Consider the following 22191-nt stretch of genomic DNA (forward strand, 5'->3'; position numbering starts at 1 on the left):
TATTACTATTGTTACTGCTGCTATTACTACTTTGTATGGTATTAATAATAATATTATTATTATGGTATTTGTTAAGTGCTTGTTATGTGCCAAGCACTCTTCTAAGCACTGCTGTAAATACAAGGTAATCAGGTTGGACACAGTCCCTATCCCACATGGGGCTTACAGTCTTAATTCCCATTTTTCAGATGAGGCACAGAGAAGTGAAGTAAATCTCCCAAGGTCACACAGCTGACAAGTGGTAGAGCAGGGATTAGAATCCACATCCTCTGACTCTCAAGCCCGAGCTCTTCCACTAGGCCTTGCTGCTTCCCATATTATTATTAGTGCACGTCTTATGCAGACTGATACATATTTATGCATGGAGAATGGAAAAGGGCAGGGTGCTTGCCAATATGAGTGCTTAGAAATTAGCCAACTGTTCCCAGCAAAACCCTGGTGTAGAAATTTTTGGGTTTTTTTGTTTTGCTTTCTGGGGGCGGTTTTTGTTCTCCATCAGCCTCAAATCGTGATACTGAAATGCAACTCCGGAGACCTCTGAATCTGCCTTGCATCTGATATTTATGTCCCCTTCTCGCCAGCCTGGTTTGCAGATTTAGGATGAAAACCATTTGGCTTAAACTATTTCCTTCCAGTATTGGCTGGGATATCTGGCAGCGGATTCTGCCATTTTTGCCTCTTTCACATCAGCAGTAAGTTCTTCTGACACGGACAGTGCAGGATTCTGCAAAGTAACAGGTCCTAGCAAAGCGGTGGCTTCGTTTGCTGGGAATCTAATTGTCCTCTGACTTGAATCTGCCAGGGGATTACAAGGCTTGTCATGAAAAACTCATGATCTTTCCATACTGTCTGCTCTCAGCACGTGTTGGGTGTACAAAATGTGCCCCTGAAGAGTAATTGCGATATAAAAAATGATGTTTCTTTTTCTTTCTTCCTCCCCCGGCAACCCCCTTTCTCCTCCTCTATTTTTTTCCGCTGCTCAGGACTGTGACCAGATCCATGTGGACGATGTCTCCTCAGATGACAATGGCCAAGATTTGAGGTGAGGCACTGCCTCTCTAATTTTGTTCCCGACCCCCCTCCCGTCCCACCCGCCCCTCTCCCTCACGAGGTAGAGAGGCATTTATTTGGTTTATTGATGTAAACTCCAGATCGGGTAGAGGAGTGGAGAGAAGTTGACTCAACCAGCTTCTTGACTTGAGAGGAGGTCCCATAAAATGTTCAGTGAAGCTATGAAGATTGAAGCTGTTGATGAAAATGGGTGTTTAGGATTATCTGTGGATTTTGCCTCCCCTCTTCCTCATCTTCGTCCAGCTTCTCTGCTTTGGTCATGATGCTTGGCTTATTTTACCCGATTTATTACTTCTTCATTTATTTATTGCTCCTCTAGACTGTAAGCTTGTTGTGGGCAGGGAACATGTCTACCAAATCTGTTGTCCTCTCTCAAGTGCTCTGCACATGGTAAGAGCTCAATAAATACGATTGATTGATTGATTGATGGATGGATTGCAGCAATGTAACCTAATAAAGCGAGCCTGGACCTAGGAATCAGAAGGACCTGGGTTCTAATAGAAGCTCTGCCACTTGTCTTTTGTGTGACCTTGGGCAAGTCACTTTATTGTGCCTCAGTCCCCTCATCTGTAAAATGGAGATTAAGACTGTGAACCCCATGTTGGACAGGGACTGTGTTCAACACGATCATCTTGTATCTTCACCGTACGGTAGTTAGTACGGTATCTGGCACATAGTAAACACTAAACAAATACCATAAGGAAAAGAAAGATTGATTTGGTGGTGAATTCTGAGCTGAATTCCACTCACGGTGTTTTCCCCGGTCCGGCCGCCCCTTTCTCCCCACTCCGGCCTCCACTGGGCCTCTTCTCCCTCTCTCTGCAGCACGTACAACTTCTCGGCAGACGGCTTCCACAGCTCGGCGGCAGGGGCGAGTCTGTGCCTGGGCTCCGGGGTCCACGGCGGCGTGGACTGGATGAGGAAGTTGGCGTTCCGCTACCGGCGGGTGAAGGAGATGTACAACACCTACAAGAACAATGTCGGAGGTGAGCAGAGGCCCGGGCCTCCCCCGAGGTCTGCCCACTAATTCCGCCCCACTTCCCGCCCTTGGCCCCACCTCCAACAGACTGTAAACTCATTGTGGGCAGGGAATATGTCTGTTTATTATTCTATTGTATTCTCCCAAGCACTTAGTTCAGGGCTCTGCACACAGTAAGTGCTCAATATATGCGACTGACTGACAGACTGAATGAACGGGGACACGATGATGCTATTAGACCTGGGTCCCTTTTGCGTCACCCTGACTTGCTCTCTTTATTCATCCCCCCTCCCAGCCCCACAACACTTATCTTCATATCTGTCATTTATTTATGTATTTTAATGTCTGTCTCCCTGCTTCTAGACTGTAGTTTGTTGTGGGCAAGGAATGTGTCAGTTATATTATTATACTGTACTCTCCCAGATGCTTAATACAGTGCTCTGCACACAGTAAGTGCTCAATAAATACTATTAACTTACTGACTGCCATAGATGGTGGGAGTCATCGCTGACCTGGAAACAATTCCCGGGGTCACCCAAGGCTTTAATCTTGTCTATTTCACCCCTGACCTCTAGCCCACATCCAGCCTCTGGCCTGAAACACCCTCCCTCTTCATATCCAATGACTCTCCCCCCTTCAAAGCCTTATGGAAGGCCCATCTCCTCCAAGAGGTCTTCCCTAACTAAGGCCTCCTCTCCTCTTCTCCCACTCGCTTTTGTGTGGCCCTGATCTGCTCCCTTTATTCAACCCCCTTCCCAGCCCCACAGCACTTATATACATGTCCGTAATTTTATTTATTTATATTAATGTCTATCTCCTGCTCTAGACTGTCAGGTTGTTGTGGGCAGGGAGTGGTCTGTTGTATTGTTGTACTGTCCTCTCCCATGCGCTTAGTACAGTGCTCTGCACACAGTCAGTGCTCAATAAATGCTACCGACTGACTGACCGACTGGCTGAAGGAAGACCTCTTGGAAATGTACCTTTAATAGGGTTTCAAAACTGGGAGGAGAGTGGTGGTGTGTTGGATATGAAGAGGGAGGGCGCTCTGGGCCAGAGGTGGGACGTGGGCAAGCGGTCGGTGGCGAGGTGGACGAGCGCTCTTCTGGAGGTGGGCGAAACGTCACCCTGGGTGTGGGTTTCTCCGCCGCAGGCTTGATGGGAGCGCCCAAGAGAGATACCTGGCTGCAGCTGCGATCGGAGCTGGAAGCCCTGACAGACCTCTGGCTCACGCAAGCTCTCAAGGCCCTGAATCTCATCCATTCCCGGTAAGTGCCACCCTGTCCACCCACCCACCCCCTTGCCCGTGGTCGCCCGGCCTGGCCCCGATGTGACATGCCGGGACACCGCACCAGGAGTACGGGCCTGGTGATCAGAAGGTCGTGGGTTCTAATCCTGGCTCAGCCACTTGTCTGCTGTGAGACCCTGGCCAAGTCACTTCACTTCTCTGGCCTTCATCTGGAAAATGGGAATTGAGACTGTGAGCCGTATGTGGGACAGGGATTGGGTCCAACTTGATTTGTTTTTATCCACTCTAGCACTTTACTACAGTGCTTGACACAGAGTAAGCAATTAACAAATGCCATTACTATTTTATTATTATTATTATTATAGTAATAACAAGGACCTTCATTCATTCACACACTCATTCAATCATATTTTTTGAGAACTTACTGTGTGCAAAGCACTAAACTAAGCACTTGGGAGAGTACAGTACAGTAATAATCAGACAATTCCTCGACAGGGTTCTAATCCTGGCTCTGCCACGTGTCCACTGTGTGACCTTGGGCAAGTCGCTACTTCTCTGGGCTTCAATTCCCTCACCTGTAAAATAGGGATTAAAACTTGGAGCTCCATGTGGAACATGGACTTGTGTCCACCCTGGGTAGCTTATATCTACCCCATTGCTTAGTACAATGCCTAGCACATAGTAAGCATATAACAAATATCCTAAAAAAAGCAGCTGGATGCCAGCTTCCAGAGAGCTCCAGTCCCCGCACAGTCCAGCACCAGGGTGGGAGTTCACTTTGGGTCCTTCTGGCGGCCAGAGGCCGGGGAGGCCTTGTGGCGGGGGAGCGTCCAAGCTCAGCCGAGTTTGACCCATGCGGCCCCTGGACCTAATGGGCAGGGAACGTGTAATTTATATTAATGTCCGTCTCCCCCTCTAGACTGTAAGCTTGCTGTGGGCAGAGAATGTGTCTATCGTTCTATCGCATTCTTCCAAGAGCTTAGGACAGTTCTCGGCACACAGTCAACGCTCAATAAAAGCAATTCAGTGAATGAAGGAATGAATATTATACTCTCCCAAGTGCTTAGTACAGTGCTCTGCACACAGTAGGTGCTCAATAAATACCATTGATTGATTGGTTAGAGCCAGGGCTTTGCTGAACCCTATTAGGGGCTTCTCTCCCAGGGTCAAGAAATCCCCTCTGAGCTTCCTCAGTGTGAGATTTTGCTGAGCAACAAAGAGGTATCTGTTCACACCCACAGAGACACAGTCCTTTACACAGAGACACTTGCTCATTTACAAGGAGACGTGCACTCGTTTACACGGAACACTCATTTACCCAGAGGCATACGCTCATTTACTTGATGACACATTCTCATTTACCCAGGGACTTGTGCTCATTTTAGAATACCTCTTTCCACTAGACCATGCTCCAACTAATTGTACTACTAGCGGTGCTGGTAGTAGAAGTAGTAGTAATAAATAATTATAGTAATTGTGGTTTTTTATAAGCACTTACTATGTACCAGGCACTGTACTAAGCACTGGAGTAGATACGAGCAATTTGGGTTAGACACAGTCCCTGTCCCACACTGGGTTCACAGTTTTCATCCCCATTTTACAGATGAGGTAACTGAGGCCCAGAGAAGTGAAGTGACTTGCCCAAGGTCACACAGCAGACGAGTAGTGGAGCTGGGATTAGAACCCAGGACCTTCTGACTCCCAGGCCCGTGCTCTATCCACTAGACCACGCTAGGTAGTATATATTGAACACTAACGGGATGCAGTGGACTGTACTAAGTGCTTGAGAAGTTCAAAACGGAAAAGCGACGTATTCCCTGTCCACTCATTTCCACTCTAAGTTGGGAGACACGTATAAAAAATATAAACAAAATACAGTAATCAAAGGAAAGGATTGAACGGACAGCTGAGTTGCACATACACACCAGTGCTCAGAACGAGTACAAATAAGTGGTTAGGTCCTGGAGATGGCTAATGGGTTGGCAGTATTTTGGGAGCTAGAAATTATTTGGGAAAAGTTTGCTGGAGCAGGTGGGATTATAGGAGGGTTTTGAGCGCTCTGGTCTGTTAGATGTGGGGAGGGGAAAAGGGCACAGAAGCCCCACAAAACCCAGTGCCATCGGGAGGCTCCTTCGCCCTGGTCAGACCCCGACTCTTTGTGGAACCGGCATACTTACCTTCTGTGCCGCTACAGGCTTTGGGGGTCAGTGCATCCCCTTCCCCTCCAAGGAATAAACCCCCACATGCCACCCATCATTGGCATGGGCTTCCCTGGGGACGGGAGGGAGAGACGAGATGAGAAATGAGGGGTCTCTGCCTCAGCTGCCGGAGCGGTTAATCAGAGCCATTCTCTCTCCACACCCTCCGAGCTTGCCGTGGCCCTGCCTTGACCTAGTGAAGCAGCAGATAAGCAGCATGGCCTAGTGGAAAGGGCACAGGCTCGGGAGTCGGAGGACTTGGTTCTAATCCCGGCTCCTCCGCTTGTCTGCTGTGTGACCTCGGGCAAATCACTTCACTTCTCTGGGCCTCAGTTCCCTCATCTGAAAAATGGGGATTAAGACTGTAAACCCTATGTGGGACCGGGACCGTGCCTGACCCAACTGTCTGGTATCTACCCCTGCGCTTAGTACAGTGCCCTTGTGCATAGTAAGCTCTTTGCAAATGCCAGTGTTGTTATTAAATTCCCAATGGGGTGGACTCATGTGTTGTGATTGATTACTTAGGCCCAACTGTGTCAACGTGCTGGTCACCACAACCCAACTCATCCCGGCCCTTGCTAAAGTCCTCCTGTATGGCTTGGGCACAGTCTTCCCCATAGAGAACATCTACAGTGCAACCAAGACAGGTAAGAGTATATCTGGGCCTCCCTGAGGTAAGGATTCCCCTCCCCCTGCTCCCTGCCACCCCTGAGAGGGCAGGGTCACTTAGGAAGTCCGGGGGGAGGAGGTGGAACTCCAGCCCACGACCACCATGACACCGAGACCGCATCCTTCCCCCTGGGGGTTCGGTGGATGTGACCCTCAGGGTCAAAGAGGAAAATCTGTCTCACTGAACCTGTGGGGGGAGAGAAGCCTAAGGAGGCTTAACTAAGCAGCTGTAAACACCAAGGAGGAGGAAGAGGAAGAGCACTAGTACAGTGCTTTTCACACAGTAAACGCTCAATAAAAACGTTTGAATGATTGGATGGATGAGAAAGAGGAGGAGGAGAAGAGACCAGACCAGACAGGTGAAGAGACGTGTCAGGAGTGGAACCCAGGAATCCTGATTCCCAGGCCTGCCCCGGTTTACCAAGGAAGGGTCCGATAGCTGATATACCCCCTGAAAACAAGGAGTAGCAGCTAAGGATCACATCGGTTGAATGCAAAGGGGCTCAAGTAAACATGTGGACGTGCAATCCACAGAGGGGATGGTTAAAGGGGAGATTGGGGAAGGAGAGGGAAGAGGGAGGAGGGGTGGTGGGGCATGGGAGGAGTTTAGGGGGAGGCCACACGATTCACGCCTGAATGACAGAGGGCGACTGTCCGAGAAGGCCGTAACGCTACGTGATTCCTCGCTCTGCCTCTGCCGGAGAAAGAGCAAGAGGACAGAAAGATCACTGTCCTAACCCAGGAGGACCTTACAGAGGGTTTGGGGGAGCTCTTCTCAGCCATCCCGGGGCCACCCAAGGCGACCCCTCCATCCATCGTGGCCTTCTAATGTCGCCCCCTCCCTTCACTTGCAGGGAAAGAGAGTTGCTTTGAGAGAATAATGCAGAGGTTTGGCAGGAAAGCCGTGTACGTCGTAATAGGAGACGGCGTAGAAGAGGAACAAGGAGCAAAGAAGGTATTTTCCTTTCTCGTGTGTCGGCTGGGTTTCGTGTTCTCGAGGTGGGGGCGGGAGGAACTTTTCTTTCAATGATCTGCCTGCATTTGGCCGGAAAGGGGACTTTGGCTCTGCCGTCTCTTCGCGTTTGCCAATCCCAGAGACATCCTGAGCGATTTCCTTGCATAAATCCCTCCCCCGCCTCCCTGGTGGCCTTCCTTGGTCATCCCTGGCCTTTTTGCTTGGGTGTCCATTGAGGTTTTCTCAGTTCTGTGGCGGGAACTGCGCCTAGTTAATAAAGTCAGCATTAGAACAATGAAAAAGAAAGTCCCACTTTTGCAATCTCAGACAAATAGTCGGGGGCCGTGTGGGAATATCTGGCTGAGGGTCAGCGACGGTGGTGGCGTTGCCAACAGGGAACGATAGAGCACGGGCCTGAGAGTAAGAAGGTCCCGGGTTCTAATCCCGGCTCTGCCACGTCTGCTGCGTGACCTTGGACAAGTGACTTCACTTCTCTGGGCTTCGGTGATCTCATCCGTAAAATGGGGATTAACACTCCATGTGGAACCGGTACCGTGTCCAACCTTCTATCTACCCCGACGCTTAGAACATGTAGTAAGCACTTAACGAATACCATCATCGTCATCATAATCAGGGTCTAAATAGGGCTAATCAGTTTTAAGTAGAAGGGAAGGACTGGTATTGAATCCCCATTTTGCAGATGAGGGAACTGAGGCCCAGAGAAGCAAAGCGATTTGCCCAACATCACACTACAGGCAAGTGGCGAAGCCGGGACTAGACCCCAGGCTCTGGGTTCTTTCCACTAGGCCATCCTGTTTCTCTGTCTGCCCAGCGGGAGGAGGCACATTCCAGAGGACGTCTCTGGGGTCTAGCACCTCTGGTGTCCAGTACAAACCAGTGCCCTGGCTGTTCCCGTTGGGTGCCTGTACTGAGCGCTTGCAGTTCGACACTAGAGAAACTGTAGGGCATAGTGGATAGAGCACGGACCTTGGAGTCAGAAGGTCATGGGTTCCAACCCTGGCTCTGCCGCTTGTCTGCTGTGTGAACTTGGGCAAGCCTGTTCACTTCTCTGAGCCTCAGTTGCCTCATCTGAAAAATGGGGATTGAGAAGGCAAGCCCCATATGAGACAGGGGATTTTGTCCAACTCGATTTGCTTGTATCCACCCCCCAACTGAGTAGAGTGCCTGGCACATAATAAGCGCTTAACAAATGCCATCATTATTATTATTACCAAAACCATAAAAAAGGCTGGGAGAGTGGCAGCAGGATAGGGCTTGGGACAAGGCTGGCTAGGCTGCAGGAGATGAAGGCTGGGGGGGTTGGGAGCTGGAGGCGGGGGGCTGAAGACAGTTGGGGCTGGGGGCTGGGAGCCGGGGAACCAGGGTCCAGGCTCCCCTGCAGCAGACGAGGGCTGGAAGAGGCCCCTTGTCCTGCCTCTGTCTGTTTCAGCTCTGGTCCCCGAGCATTAATAGAAGCCTTCTTCCCCCCCAGGCCCTGATTGATGGAGCTCATTAGTTTGGGCTGCCGCACACCTGAGAGGGAGAAAATATGAGCCCCGAGAAGAGAGAGACCTCCCCCCCTTCTGCTGACAGCATTGATAATATCTCAATTTTAGTGGGCCATTTTTCTCCACCTCGCTGCAAGTGATAAATCCGCCAGCGTTCTGCAGGTGGCAGGCCCCCGGGCTACTCAACCCCGGGGACGGGGATTCCTCCCCCGCTTCCTTTGTTATTTTTTTTCTTTTTTAGGAAAAACGGAATCTCCTCCATAAGGGAGTGATATGATGGAAGAGAACCAAAATCATTTCTTCAGTGTGGAGGCGGAGGGGAGACTCAGAGCCTCCGAGCGGTTGGGTGGCTTCACCCTGCTAGGTCCCCCGGGGACCCCTCCTCTTTCTCCCGAGTAGAATTGGGGTGATCGGGGGGCAGCTGAGGGACATCCAAGCCAATCAGGTTGACATAGTCCCTGTCCCACATGGGGCTCACAGTCCTTATCCCCATTTTCCAGATGAGGTATCAGCGTTTTTCCAGAGAGCATTTTTCAGGGTCTTGTGCTCTTTAGAGAAGCGGTGTGGCCTAATGGATTGAGCACGAACCTGGGAGTCAGAAGGACCTGGGTTCTAATCCCAGCTCCGCCACTCATCTGCCTCGGGACCTAGGGCAAGTTGCTTCACTTCTCCGGGCCTCAGTTCCCTCATCTGTATAAAGGGGGTGAAGACTGTGAGCTCTTTGAGGGACAGGGACTGCTTCCAACCTGATAGCCTCATATCTACCCCAGCGCTTAGAACTGGACTTGGCACATAGTAAGTGCTTAACAAATACCATCGTTATCGTTATTATTATTAGTGACCTCATCTGTAAAAAAATGGGGATTAAGCGTGTGAGCCCAACGTGAGACGGGGACTGTGTCCAACCTGATTAACGTGTATCTAAACCACTTCTTAGAACAGTGCTGGGTACACGGTAAGTACTTAACAAGTCTTGTCTTATGCTGTCGAGTCATCTCCGCCCTGTAGTGACCCCATGGACACATCTCTCCCAGAACACCCACACTCTCCATCTGCAATCATCCTGGTAGTGTATCCGTAGCGTTTTCTTGGTCGAAATCCAGAAGTAGTCTACCATTGCCCTCTTCCACGCAGTAAACTCAAGTCTCTGCCCTCGACTGTCTCCCGTGCTGCTGCTGCCCAGCACAGGGGAGTTTTGACTTGTAGCAGATGGTCTTCCACTCGCCAGCCACTGCCCAAGCTGGGAATGGAATGGGTTTGCCTCAGCTTGACTCTCTTTCCCATAGCGGAGCCTGGTAGAATACTGGAAACTCTCCACGTACCATCCTGAGAGGGGGTTGAACAAGTACCATGTTTATTCTTCTTCTTCTTGTGTTCCAGCACAACATGCCGTTCTGGAGGATCTCTTGCCACGCGGACCTGGAGGCCCTGCGACACGCCCTGGAGTTGGAGTACTTATAGCACAGGGCCGGCAGGCCGAAGCCCGAGGGGAGAGAGCCACTGTCCACTCAGGACCACGCCGTGGGCCTTCCTCGCCGGGGCTGACCGGGGACACGCTGACAGATGGACAGACCCCACCGGGGAAGCTGCCTTGCCTCACAGACCCGGGGAGGGGCTCCTGGGGGAAAGCCTCGTCCCTCTCTCCCCTCCCCCAGACCCCCGGCTCCCCACCAGGGTCGTGAAGGATTCGGAGGTGGGAGAGTGGAGCGACCGGAGGCTGAACGTCAGGCGGGCTCCATCTCCCCGGCCCGGACCCCTGCCCTACCGCCCAATCCATCGGTCCACCGGTGGTATTTATTGAGCGCTTCCTGTGTGGTGAGCGCTGTGCTGAGCGCTTGGGAGAGGACGGTTGCCGCACTCTCTACCCTAGAGGAACTTACAGTGTAGAAAGGAGAGGTGCTCAGGAGCGGGATGCTTGGGAACGGATTTGGGAATGCTCCCAACTCTGGGGAATCTGGGGGGCGGGTGGGGGAAGTGAAGAAAAGGATGTATATCCCCGGACTTGTGGGTGGGCACGTTCAGGATGGACTTGAGGGCCGGTGGGGGGGCGGGGGGGAGGTTTTGGCTTTTTTTTTTAATTTATGAACTAATCTCATTACTCTGGTATTATGCGCTTGTACCTGTCATTGGGATTTTGTTGTCGCTGGTTTTATTTTTTTAAACTGTTGCAGGGGGTTTTCGGTTCTAATTTAAAAGACGCCCTTCTCCGGGCAGTCCTCCGGGGTAGGATCCGACCGTGTACATCCCCGAAGATGTACATCGGGAAGATCTCTGGTTTATATTTCTTCTCAAGAACCTTTTCTTGATGTTGGGGGCCGTGCGTCGCGTCTCCGCGGTGCCTTACTCTGCCGCCTGGTTTTTCGGGGCAGGGAGGGATAACCTTGTGATGGATCGAAAGGCATTGAATAAAACCTCGTTTACATTTTGAGAGAGGAGAGTGAACTGTTTTAGGTCCCCTCTCTGAGGTCAGAGGGACAGGGGGAATAGCTTGGCTTTTCCCTCTGGATTCCAACTCTATCAATAATAACTGTGGTATTTGTTAAGCACTTACTATGTGCCAAGCACTGTTCTAAGCGCTGGGGTAGATACGAGTTAATCAGGTTGGGCCCAGTCCCTGTCCCACGTGGGGCTCACAGTCTTAATCCCCATTTTACAGATGGGTAACTGAGGCCCAGAGAAGTGAAGTGACTTGCCCAAGGTCGCACAGCAAACACATGGCAGAGCTGGGGTTAGAATCCACGTTCTCTGACTCCCAGACCCCTGCTCTTTCCGTTTCGGGCTCACTTGCTGTGTTACTTCAGCCCCGTGGTGTTTATCTAGCTCTTATTTGTGCAGAGCACTACACCTAGCACTTGGGAGAGTATCAATAAGTAGTATTTATCGAGTGCCTACTTATGCAGAGCACTGTACCCTGTGTTTGGGAGAGTATCAGTCAGTAGTATTTGAGGACTTACTATGTACCAACCACTGTACCGAACACTTGGGAAAGTACCAATCAGTAATATTTATTGAGAACCTACTGGGTACCAAGCACCTGAGAGAGGTCCAATCAGTGGTTCTTATTGAGTACCTATCTGTGCAGAGCACTGTATCAAGCACTTGGGAGTGTATTAATCAGTAGTATTTGAAAATTTACTGTGCAGAGCCCTGCACCAAGCGCTTAGGAGAGTGTCAATCAATGATATTTATTGAGTGCTTCCTTTGTTCAGAGCACTGTACCGAAAGTATCAATTCAGTGGTACTTGAGTCCTTAGCATACGCAGACCAATGTACTAAGCGCTTGGGAGAGTTGCCATCGATTGCACTTATTGAGCGCTTACTGCGTGCAGAGCACTGGACTGAGCTCTGGCAATTCTACACTAGAGAGACAGCATGGCATAGTGGATAGAGCACGAGCCTGGGAGTCAGAAGGTCATGGGTTCTAATCCCAGCTCCGCCGCTTGTCTGCATTGTGACCTAGGGCAAGTCACGTCACTTCTCCGGACCTCAGTTACCCCTATCTGTAAAATGGGAATTGGGACTGCGTCCAAACCGATTCGCTCGTGTCCATCCCAGCGCTCAGTACAGTGTCTGGCACATAGTAAGTGCTTAACAACTACCGTAATAATCATTATTATGGTATAATAGCCTTCGTGGGCCTCATCTCCTTCATGTGGAAAGGAAGGTGTTGGGAGGGAGGGAGAGGAGAAGGAGCGTGTCCGACGCCGGAATGGAAGGAGATTGGTGCGGAAGGGCGGAATTATTGTTGGAGACTGTGCGGAGTGTCCAGCAGAGGTCAGTGCCACCGCAGTTTGGTCGGCCTGACCGTCCCCTCCCCCACGGGCGCTGGACCTGCCCAAGGTCAGCTCTGCAGATGGCTCAGATGGACTTGCGGGAGGGAGAAGCGCCTTCACCTTCAGCCCATCTGGGTGACCCCGCTGGAGCTCATCCTCCCCGCTGCTCAATCTGGGAAGAAGAGCCCCGAGAGTCTCTGCGGCGGCAACATCCCAGGGAGAGGGCCGGAGAGGCCGGCCTGGCCCTCGGAATCGCAGAGGCCTTCCGGGAGCGGACATCCAAAGGCCGGTTGTCCGCCCGGTTCCCCAGCCGGACGTCCCACCCGGGGCCGCCTCGAGATGAGCCGGACCCCGACGCCGTCGACGACCGGGGAAGCAGGCGGAGGTGAGCGGGGAGCCGGGAAAGTGGGATGGTGGGAAGGGTCCGAGGGCGCCCCGACGGGAGACCGTGTTTCCTCGCCCAAATCGGGAGGCGCGAAAGCCGGCTTCAAAGCGAGCGAGGGTTTGGGGACTTGATGTTGGACTCGAACGATTCCAAACCCTGCTGAGGCTGCCTCGAGAAGCCAGAGGACCGGGCTTCTTTCTTCCTGTCCGTGGGATATTTTCCTTGGAAGAAAGTTGTCAACTCGACACAAAGAAATCGGGTTTTCTTTTTCACGACTCCGTCCTCTCCAGATGGCAGGAGTCGGGCTGCCTGGAGAAGAGAGTCACAAAGGTGAGTGGGAGGTTTAGCGCGTCGCCGCACACGCCGGGCCCCCGGGCCGGCCGGCGGGAGGGCGGGGAGGGTGGCCGGGCCTCTGTCTGGCTTCGGGCCGGATTCTCCCGGAGAGCTGCATGCTGAGGGTTGGAGCTCTCCCAAGGGCGCCGATTCGTAACCGATAGCGTTATAAAATGACGTTCCCCAGGCCCGATCCAAACACGAAAGGCTGCCGGAGCTGGAGAGGTGGCAGAATAATAATAATAACTGTGGAATTTGTTTAGCAATTACTACATCGCAAACACTGTACTAAGCACTGGGTTAGATTTATTATTTGTATGCTCCCAAGCGCTTAGTACAGCACTCTGCACAAAGTAAGCACTCAATAAATAAAATTGAATGCAAGATAATTAGATCCCACTTTTTTAAAAAAAATGGCATTTATTAAGTGCTTACTATGTGGCAGGCACTGGTGTAAACGCTGGGGTAGATACAAACTGAGTTGGACCAAGTCCCTGTCACACTGCAGGCTCGCAGTCTTAATCCCCATTTTACAGATGCGGTCACTGAAGCCCAGGGAAGTAAAGTGACTTGCCCAAGGACACACAGCAGCAAATGGGGGAGACGGAATTAGAACCTAGATCCCTCTGATTCCCAGGCCCATGCTTTAACCACTAGACAATGCTGTTTTTCTGGGGCTCACATTCCAAGTAAGAAGGAGAACAGGTACTGTACTCTCCCAAGCGCTTAGCACAGTGCTCTACGTACAGCAAGTACTCAATAAATACCATGGATTGATTGAATCCCCATTTTGCGGATGAGGTCACTGAGGCCCAGAGAAGTTAAGTGACTTGCCCGAGTTCATACAGCAGACGAGTGGGGGAGTGGGATTAGAACCCGGCTCCTTGATAACTAGGTCTGTGCTCCTTCCCCTAGGCCACACTTGGATGGGAGGGGGAAGGCATTAAGGAGAGATGTCAGGCCGTAGCAACAGAGAAGCAGGGTGACTTAGAGAAAAGAGCACGGGTTAGGGAGTCAGAGGTCATGAGTTCGAATTCCGGCTCTGCCACGTGTCAGCTGTGTGACTGTGGGCAAGTCACTTCACTTCTCGGTGCCTCAGTTACCTCATCTGTAAAATGGGGATAAAGACTGTGAGCTTCACATGGGACAACCTGATGACCCTGAATCTAACCCAGTGCTTAGAACAGTGCTCTGCACATAGTAAGCGCTTAACAAATACCGACATTATTGTTGTGGGTTCTAATTCCAGCTCCACCACACACCAGCTGTGTGACTTTGGGCAAGTCACAACTAATCTCCCCCAGTTAGACTGTAAGGCCGTCAATGGGCATGGATTGTCTATCTGTGGCCGAATTGTACATTCCAAGCGCTTAGTACAGTGGTCTGCACATAGGAAGCACTCAATAAATACTATTGAATGAATAAATAACTTGGCTGTGCCTCAGTTCCCTCATCTGTAAAATGGGGATTAAGACTGTAAACCCCAAGTGGTACAACCTAATAACCTTGTATCTGTCCCAGTACTTAGAACAGTGCTTGGCACATAGTAAGCGCTTAACAAATACCGTTATCATTATTATAGAAGCAGCGTGGCTCAGTGGAAAGAACCCGGGCTTGGGAGTCAGAGGTCATGAGTTCGAATCCTGCCTCTGCCCCTTGTCAGCTGTGTGACTGTGGGCAAGTCACTTCACTTCTCTGGGCCTCAGTTCCCTCATCTGTAAAATGGGGATTAGCTGTGAGCCTCACGTGGGACAACCTGATGACCCTGGATCTCCCCCAGCGCTTAGAACAGTGCTCTGCACATAGGAAGCGCTTAACAAATACCAACATTATGATTATTATTATTATTATTTCCCTGCAATAAAACCCGCTCTCCCTCCAGATTCGTGCATTTCACTTCCCAATGGAGCCACAAGGTGGCACCAGGACCCAACTTTGCCCGGGAATCCGCCGACGTCGCCCAGCAAACTGCGGGTCCAGGTGGGTTTCCCTGGCTCTGATGAATCCATGGTATTTATTGAGCGCTTAGCGTGGGCAGAACTCTATCCTAAGCACTCGGGAGAGGACAGTGCAACAGACTTGATGGACGTATTCCCCTCCCACAACAAGCTGACAGTCCAGAGGGGGAGACAGACAATACAGATAAATATATAAAGTAGAAATATAATATAGAGAACACGTTAGAGAATTATGTAATAGGAATAAATGGTATAAATATAAATGAATTATTGCTATTCATTCAATCGTATTTACTGAGCGTTTACTGTGTGCCGAGCACTGTAATAATAATAATGATGATGGTATTTGTTAAGCGCTTACTATGCGCCAAGGACTGTTCGTAGCACTGGGTGGGGCGGGGGGGGAATACAAGGTAATCAGGATGTCCCACGTGGGACTCACAGACTTAATCCCCATTTTACAGATGAGGTCACTGAGGCACAGAGTGACTTGCCCAAAGTCACACAGCTGACGTGACGGAGTCAGGATTAGAACCCATGACCTCTGACACCCAAGCCTGTGCTCTTTCCACTGAGCCACGCTGCTTCTCTGTATTGAGAGCTTGGGAGAGTACAATACAACACAATGAGCTCACAATCCTGTTGGAAGATGTAAGGAAAAGGCTCTGAAGACATCCTGACCTCCCTCCCTTTTCTGGCCTCCAACAAAGAGGGCCTAGGCCTCAGAGTTGTCTCTCCCAGAGAGACATCTCTCCCGGAGAGACTGCACGAGCCAGCCTACGCTGCTGCCTCCCTATATGAGAAGCAGAATAGCCTAGTGGATAGAGCAAGGGGCCGGGAGTCAAAAATTCATGCGTCCTAAATCAGGCTCGGCCACGTGGCTGCTGTGTGACCTTGGGCAGGTCACTTCACTTCTCTGGACCTCGGTTCCCTCATCTGTAAAATGGGGATTGAGACTGTGAGCCTCACATGGGACAAGGGACTGTGTCCAACCCCATTTGCTTGTATCCACCCCGGCGCTTAGTACAGTGTCTGGCACGTAGTAAGCGCTTAACAAATACCACAATTATTAGCATTATTATTATTTCAGGCTGGTCCCTGGGATCCCAACCAATCGACTTTCCTCAGTTCGGTCGTTGAAACCCTCCACTCCCACGCTTACTTATTTTTTCTCTCTTTGCACTGAGAAAGGACTCTGTTTGCAGCTCACTTCCTGTCCTCCACCGCAAAGGGATTTTCAGCTTTATTTGGAAACCGGATACCTACCGCCTCAAGCTTTCACCCGGAAGTGCCTCTTGATTCACACCTCCCTCTCAAAGCCTCCTTCCCTTCTTCCCCGGCCCCTCTGCCTCCCCTGGATCCGCTTCACCGACCCCCCCGACCTCCGGTCCCTTGGAAATACTCCCCAGAGCACAGCCCAACCTCTAGTGCAGCAGTGGCTAACGCTCGTCTCCCCTGCACCAGCCCCTCTGGGCCTGCTGCCCCTTCAATCCATCGGTCGTATTTATTGAGCGTTCACTGTGTGCGGAGGGAGCATGGTACTAAACGCTTGGGAGAAGACAATACAGTATGTCTGCTGTGTGACCTTGGGAAAGTCACTTCTCTTCTCTGGGCCTCACTTCCCTCATCTGTAAAAAGGGGATGGCAATAGGGAGCCTCATGTGGGACAGGGGCTGTGCCCAATCCGATTTGCTTGTATCCACCCCAGCGCTCAGTATAGTGCCTTGTACATAGTAAGCGCTTAACAAATACCATGATTATTAGATTTGGTAGGCAGTCCCCTGCCCACAGTGAGCTTACAGTCTCGAGGATTTAGCTGCAGCTTCAAGCTGGGGGTCCGCACTCTAGTCCTGTCATCAGGTGTAATCTCCAGACTCTAAACTCAGTGTGGGCAGGGAATGTGTCTGTTATTACACCGTCCTCCTCCCAGTGCTTAGTACAGTGCTCTGCACTAAGTGCTTTGAAATCCACCTGGTTCTATAAGCTGCTTTCTTTTCCTTTTAGGAGCTTGGACCTTGTGTGATCCACTAAGTAAAAGTCCCAGCGGCTCTGGGTTTTACCCTCTGAGCGAAACGCCCTCATTTTAGCTCCATTACTATATGACTTGGTGGACGGTTTTCAGGCGAGCAGTTTGGACACACAAACAGAGCACTCTCGAAAAGTCCACTTCATTTGAAGAGTTGAGATCTCTCACTGCAGAAGCGTTTCCCTCTGTTCGATAGTCAAGGCTTCCTTCCGGGCTCTCTCCCCGGGGGTACTGCTCTCTGCTGCAGGCTCATGTAATTTAACAGTAATATGGGATTTGTTAGGTGCTTCCTATGTGGCAAGCACTGTAATAAGCGCTGGATCCGATATAAGTAGTTAGGAAAACAGTCTCCATTCTGCTTGGAGCTCACAGTCTAAGGGGAAAGGGAGGCTAGGGAGGAATAGACACTCCTACCAGCTACGGTAGGAGTAGGCTAAGGTATTTTCATGGGACTGGAGGTCAGGGTGGTCGGTGAAGGGGATCCAGGGGAGGCAGAGGAGCTGAGGAAGCGGGGAAAGGAGGCTTTGAGAGGGAGGTGTGAACCTCCCTTTTTACGAGATGTTCTTCCCCTTGACGCTATTTATTGCCATTGTTCTTGTCTGTCCGTCTCCCCCGATTAGACCGTAAGCCCGTCACACGGCAGGGACTGTCTCTATCTGTTGCCGACTTGTTCATCCCAAGCGCTTAGTACAGTGCTCTGCACATAGTAAGCGCTCAATAAATACTATTGAATGAATGAACGAACCATGAGGTACTTCCGGGTGAAAGCTTGAGACGGTAGGTATCCGGTTTCCCAAAAAAAGCTGACAATCCCTTTGCGGTGGAGGACAGGAATTGAGTTGCGAAGAGAGTCCTTTCTCAGTGCAAAGAGAGAAAAAATAAGTACGTGTGGGAGTGTAGGATTTAGAACCCATGTAGGCTCTGGTATCACCACGCTGGATTAAATTCCACTGAAGAAATAGAGGCCAAAAAGCGGCCCGTCGGCTGTGTAAACTAGTATCGTGTAGTGGATAGAGCCCGGGCCTGGGAGTCAGAAGGACCTGGGTTCTAATCCCAGGTCTACCCCTTCTCTGCTGTGTGACCTTGGGTAAGTCATTTCACTTCTTTGTGCCCCAGTTACCTCATCTGTAAAATGGGGATTAAGATTGTGAGCCCCGTGGGGGATACAGACTGTCCAACTTGATTAACTTGTATCTACCCGGTGTTTAGAATAGTGCCTGACACATAGGAAGTGCTTAACAAATATAATTATTATTTTAGTAAGTGCTTAACAAATATAATAATTTTCTGTGCCTCAGTTCCATCACTTGTAAAATGGGGATTGAGAATATGAGCCCCATGTGGGACAGGGACTGGTCTAACCTGATTTGCTTGTATCCACCCCAGTGCTTAGTACAGTGTCTGGCACACATTAAGCGCTTAACGGACACCACAATTACGGTTAGTAGATGTACTTATGGGGTGTTAGGTGCTTCCTATGTGTCAAGCACTGTAGTAAACGCTGGATCCAAAATAAGCAATTTGGACAGTAGTCTCCATCCCATTTGGGGCTCACAGTTCATAATAATAATAATGATGGTATTTGTTGACGGAAAAGGAGGCTAGGGAGGAAGAGCAGACATTCTTACCAGCCATTTGGCTGCGTTACCCTGTGCAAAGCACTGTACTCAGCGCTCGGGAGAGGACAACACAACAGAGTCGGATTAAATACCGTGCTGAAATAAATATCACTGAAGAAATAGAGGCCCAAAAAGCAACCCATGAGTTGCATAAACTAGTAACCAACATGATTCATTACCACTCAGGTCTCGGGTAGTCACGGGGAGGAGAGGAACAGTCTCTCCTTTTTCTAACCCGGACGGTGCGAACCACCTTTCACGTGTTTTCTGAAAAGGACTCGGGTGTTCTAGCCTGGTGGATTTTTTTTTTTTAATCCCGGGCGGAACCCCGACCCCTCACAGAAGGCAGACGTCGTGGAACCCTCCGGAGGAGAGATGGGGCAGACAGGATCCAGATGGAATGAAAACTGGAAATCCAGGAACACGAGCCATTTTTCCAAAACAGTTTAATAAAAAATGTGAAGATTCCTGAAAAATTGGGGCAACCCAAAAACATACGGTGTGTCACAATACCGTGTGTCACATTGTGTGTCACATACTGTGTCACCTGCGTCAGTCACAAAGAAACACAATCATCAAAAAAGATATTTAAGTTTAATACAAATTTTATACAAAGAAAATGTGAAAAAATACTTCCATATGCTAAAAGCAATTATGCTTCACAAATAAGGCCAGCTAGGCTATTTTCAACAACTGCGATTCACAAATGTTTGCTTTCTCTTTTTTTTTTTCCTTCTAATACTTTTTTTTTTCCTCTAATGTCGGGGGGTGGGGGGAGTACTAGCTGGAGACTGTACAGTTCGCTTCCTTTATAAACAATGGGAAAAATCAAACAAGACTAAAATGTACAACAAAATGTACTGGAATGATATACAATTATTTTTCTCATATACATACATCACCTTTGCTTTGTTCAATGCTTTCGTTTTACACAACATACAAAATGGTACTACAGTATAAGTAGTGTGTAACAGACAGCATTTTGGTGGTTGCTTTCTCTCATACTGTACTGTGTCATGCTTACATAAAAACATAAAATCCCATCATATAAATAATACATGCTATATCCCAGCATTAAAGGTCCTTTATCCATTTCCTCCTCTTAGGTTCAAGTTGTCGTTCCACTCTAAAAGCATCTCGGAGTCTTTTAAGAGGATTTTTTTAAAAAGTAAACTAGAAGAAGAAAAGATTTCCAGGTTTATGATTTCTGATGCTACTGCCCAACATTAATTTTTTTCACTCGGTACTATCATTTACTACTCTTTTGCCAATAAACTGAATGGCTTTTTTAACCTCATTTTCTGTAAACAAAAATCATAGGTTTTTTTCTTTTTTTCTCATTTCGGAATCTGGTCACTGTGTAAACCACACAGAATAAAATCTCGTCATTGTGTGTTCTCCAGGCCCACAGAGCAAACATTACATAATAACGTAATAAAATAGTTATTTAAAAATGGAACATCAGCAGCACAGGTTGTCACCATGGCTTGCCCGCTGACACGTCTTTGTGTAGAGATCGCTTTCGTTCCCACGCCGGGCGTACACAACTGCAAATTAAGAGTTCGGGCTTTCCTCTTGATTACCAAGCACTGATGATTTCTACTTGCAACTGCCAACTTCCACACCAGACCAGTTTTAAACACCAGTTTTGCGACGGAGATGTTCGGACACTCCCGTGACCAGCTTCAAAACCCTCTTTTATAAGTTAAAGTCAATACAAATATAAAAAGGAGGTGGTACTCTAAGTTTAATGACATCCACAAATTGTACATTATTTACAACAGAAGCATAGGAGCCACGTGGGTTTCGACTGTCCGCAGCTTTTTAAAGTCAGCGCTAATGCTTTACATTAATGTAGTGTAGTTTATGCTTTGCACTCCAGTACAAAGCTCGAGTCTGGACTTCTGAAGTTTCTCCAAAGCAGGGCGGAGCCGCCTTCTCCCATTTCCCTCGGACAGGTTTCCGACGTCTCCTCGCTCTCCGGAATATGCTGGTTTATTTATTTTTTTTTCACTCCTCCGAGGAGGTCAGACTCTTCGGACCTGCATGGGCATCGTCGTCTGAACGTATTGGACCCCCGTTCTCATCGCCACCGTCCCCGCCGTGGGACTTACCACTACGGGGATTGTCTGTGGAGGGAAACCAAGCACAACGGGTCACTTCAGAGACCGCCAGTTCGCCGTACGCACGACTGGAACAGGATCGGCCGGGAGAGAGGAGAGACGGCCCGTGGAAATTCGCTTCCGATCCCCGTCTTTCCCGAAGAGGTCTAAGTCGCTGCTCTCCCACGTGCGTTCTCTGCATCGCGTCCCTGCTTTGCAAGACTCTTCATCCCCCGTCCCCACCCCCCGCAACGGCAACCACCGGGACCACCGGGGCCACCTGCTCGTCTCGGAGCGGTCCGTCGGAAGCCGCGGCGGGTGCAGCCCAAGCCGCGTTGGAAGAATGTACTCCGGCCGATGTAGCGGATAGAGCGCGGGCCTGGGAGTCAGAAGGCCACGGGTTCTAATCCCGACTCCGCCACGTGTCTGCTGGGTGACCTTGGACAAGTCACTTCACTTCTCTAGGTCTCAGTGACCTCATCTGTAAACTGGGATTTGAGACTGTGAACCTGATGTGGGAGGGGGACCGTGTCCAACCTGATTTGCTTGTATCCAGCCCGGTGCTTAGTACAGTGCTTGGCACATAGTAAGCGCTTAACAAGTACCACGAATTATTATTGTTATTACGAAGGGAGTGGAAGGGATTTTGAAACCTGTTTATGGAGGCAGGACCTCAGACCCAGCATGGCAGTTAAAGGCCTCTAAAACAAAGTTCAGATTTTCCAAACATAGGATTGGTGACACCCAATCCTGAAATGAGGAAAGGAATAGAACCCCTGTCTTAGAATTACCAGTATGGCCTATTTGAAAGAGCATGGGCTTGGGAGTCAGAGGACCTGGGTTCTAATCCCAGCTCTGACATTTGTCTACTGTGGGACTCGGGCAAATCACTGAACTTCTCTGGGCCTCAGTTTCCTCATCTGTAAAACAGGGATTCAACACCTGTTGCCCCTCCTACTTAAAATCAGTGCCTGGCACATGGTAAGCGCTTAACAAATACCATAATTATTATTAAACTGTGAGCCCCATGTGGGACAGGGATTGAATCCAACCCAAGTATCTTGCATCTTCAGTGTTTTGTGCAGTGTGTGGCTTTCTTAATAATAATCATAATAATAATTTCTGGTATTAGTTAAGTGCTATCTGCCAGGCACTGTATTAAGCACTGGGGTGGATACAGGCAAATTGGGTTGGACACAGTCCCTGTCCCACGTGGGGCTCCCAGTCTCAAACCCCATTTAATAGATGAGGAAACTGAGGCCCAGTGAAGTGAAGTGACTTGCCTGAGTTCACAACAGACAGGTGGCAAAGGTGGAATTAGAACCCACGATCTTCTGATTCCCAGGCACGTGCTCTATCCACTCCACTA

At 49.8% G+C, this 22191-nt stretch overlaps 3 protein-coding genes and 1 non-coding gene across 24 annotated transcripts in view; 2 read left to right on the forward strand and 2 right to left on the reverse strand.

Annotated features, from left to right (window-relative positions):
* Nucleotides 1-11056, forward strand: part of EYA2 (EYA transcriptional coactivator and phosphatase 2) — a 108032-nt gene extending 96976 nt beyond the window's left edge. Inside the window, exons 10-15 of the mRNA XM_029070635.2 lie at nt 984-1042; nt 1897-2057; nt 3201-3315; nt 6020-6141; nt 7018-7118; nt 10007-11056. Coding sequence (XP_028926468.1) covers nt 984-1042; nt 1897-2057; nt 3201-3315; nt 6020-6141; nt 7018-7118; nt 10007-10087 — 639 coding nt within the window. The 3' untranslated portion in view covers nt 10088-11056. The remainder of the gene's footprint in view (nt 1-983; nt 1043-1896; nt 2058-3200; nt 3316-6019; nt 6142-7017; nt 7119-10006) is intronic.
* On the reverse strand, nt 9825-9962 carry LOC114814080. The gene has a single exon (XR_003761822.1). It is a non-coding gene; the product is annotated as a small nucleolar RNA SNORA7 (small nucleolar RNA).
* A 1218-nt stretch (nt 11057-12274) lies between the features above and the next one.
* LOC114813843 lies at nt 12275-20017 on the forward strand. Of its 2 annotated transcripts, XM_029071193.2 has the most exons (3): nt 12275-12784; nt 15000-15097; nt 19827-20017. In XM_029071193.2, exons 1-3 carry the CDS (start codon nt 12336-12338, stop codon nt 19883-19885), a joined length of 606 nt encoding a protein of 201 aa, XP_028927026.1. In that variant the 5' UTR covers nt 12275-12335; the 3' UTR covers nt 19886-20017. The 2 variants fall into 2 exon arrangements, with proteins under 2 accessions (XP_028927026.1, XP_028927027.1); XM_029071194.2 differs by lacking the exon at nt 15000-15097 and having other exon boundaries at nt 12285-12784.
* ZMYND8 (zinc finger MYND-type containing 8) overlaps nt 19150-22191 on the reverse strand; it is a 111409-nt gene continuing 108367 nt past the window's right edge. For all 20 annotated transcript variants that reach the window (XM_007671359.4, XM_007671361.3, XM_039912936.1 and 17 more), the window contains one exon: nt 19150-20849. In XM_007671359.4, coding sequence (XP_007669549.1) covers nt 20748-20849 — 102 coding nt within the window. In that variant the 3' untranslated portion in view covers nt 19150-20747. The remainder of the gene's footprint in view (nt 20850-22191) is intronic.

This window comes from Ornithorhynchus anatinus, chromosome 8, assembly GCF_004115215.2.
Source record: "Ornithorhynchus anatinus isolate Pmale09 chromosome 8, mOrnAna1.pri.v4, whole genome shotgun sequence".
In the NCBI taxonomy this organism is placed as follows: Eukaryota; Metazoa; Chordata; class Mammalia; order Monotremata; family Ornithorhynchidae; genus Ornithorhynchus; species Ornithorhynchus anatinus.

Coding starts and splice junctions, on each gene's coding strand:
- LOC114813843 (XM_029071193.2), top strand. CDS start 12,336: ATGGAAGGAGATTGGTGCGGAAGGGCGGAATTATTGTTGGAGACTGTG. Junction 12,785..14,999: donor GACCGGGGAAGCAGGCGGAG/GTGAGCGGGGAG, acceptor CTCTCCCTCCAG/ATTCGTGCATTTCACTTCCC. Junction 15,098..19,826: donor CCAGCAAACTGCGGGTCCAG/GTGGGTTTCCCT, acceptor TCCTCCTCTTAG/GTTCAAGTTGTCGTTCCACT.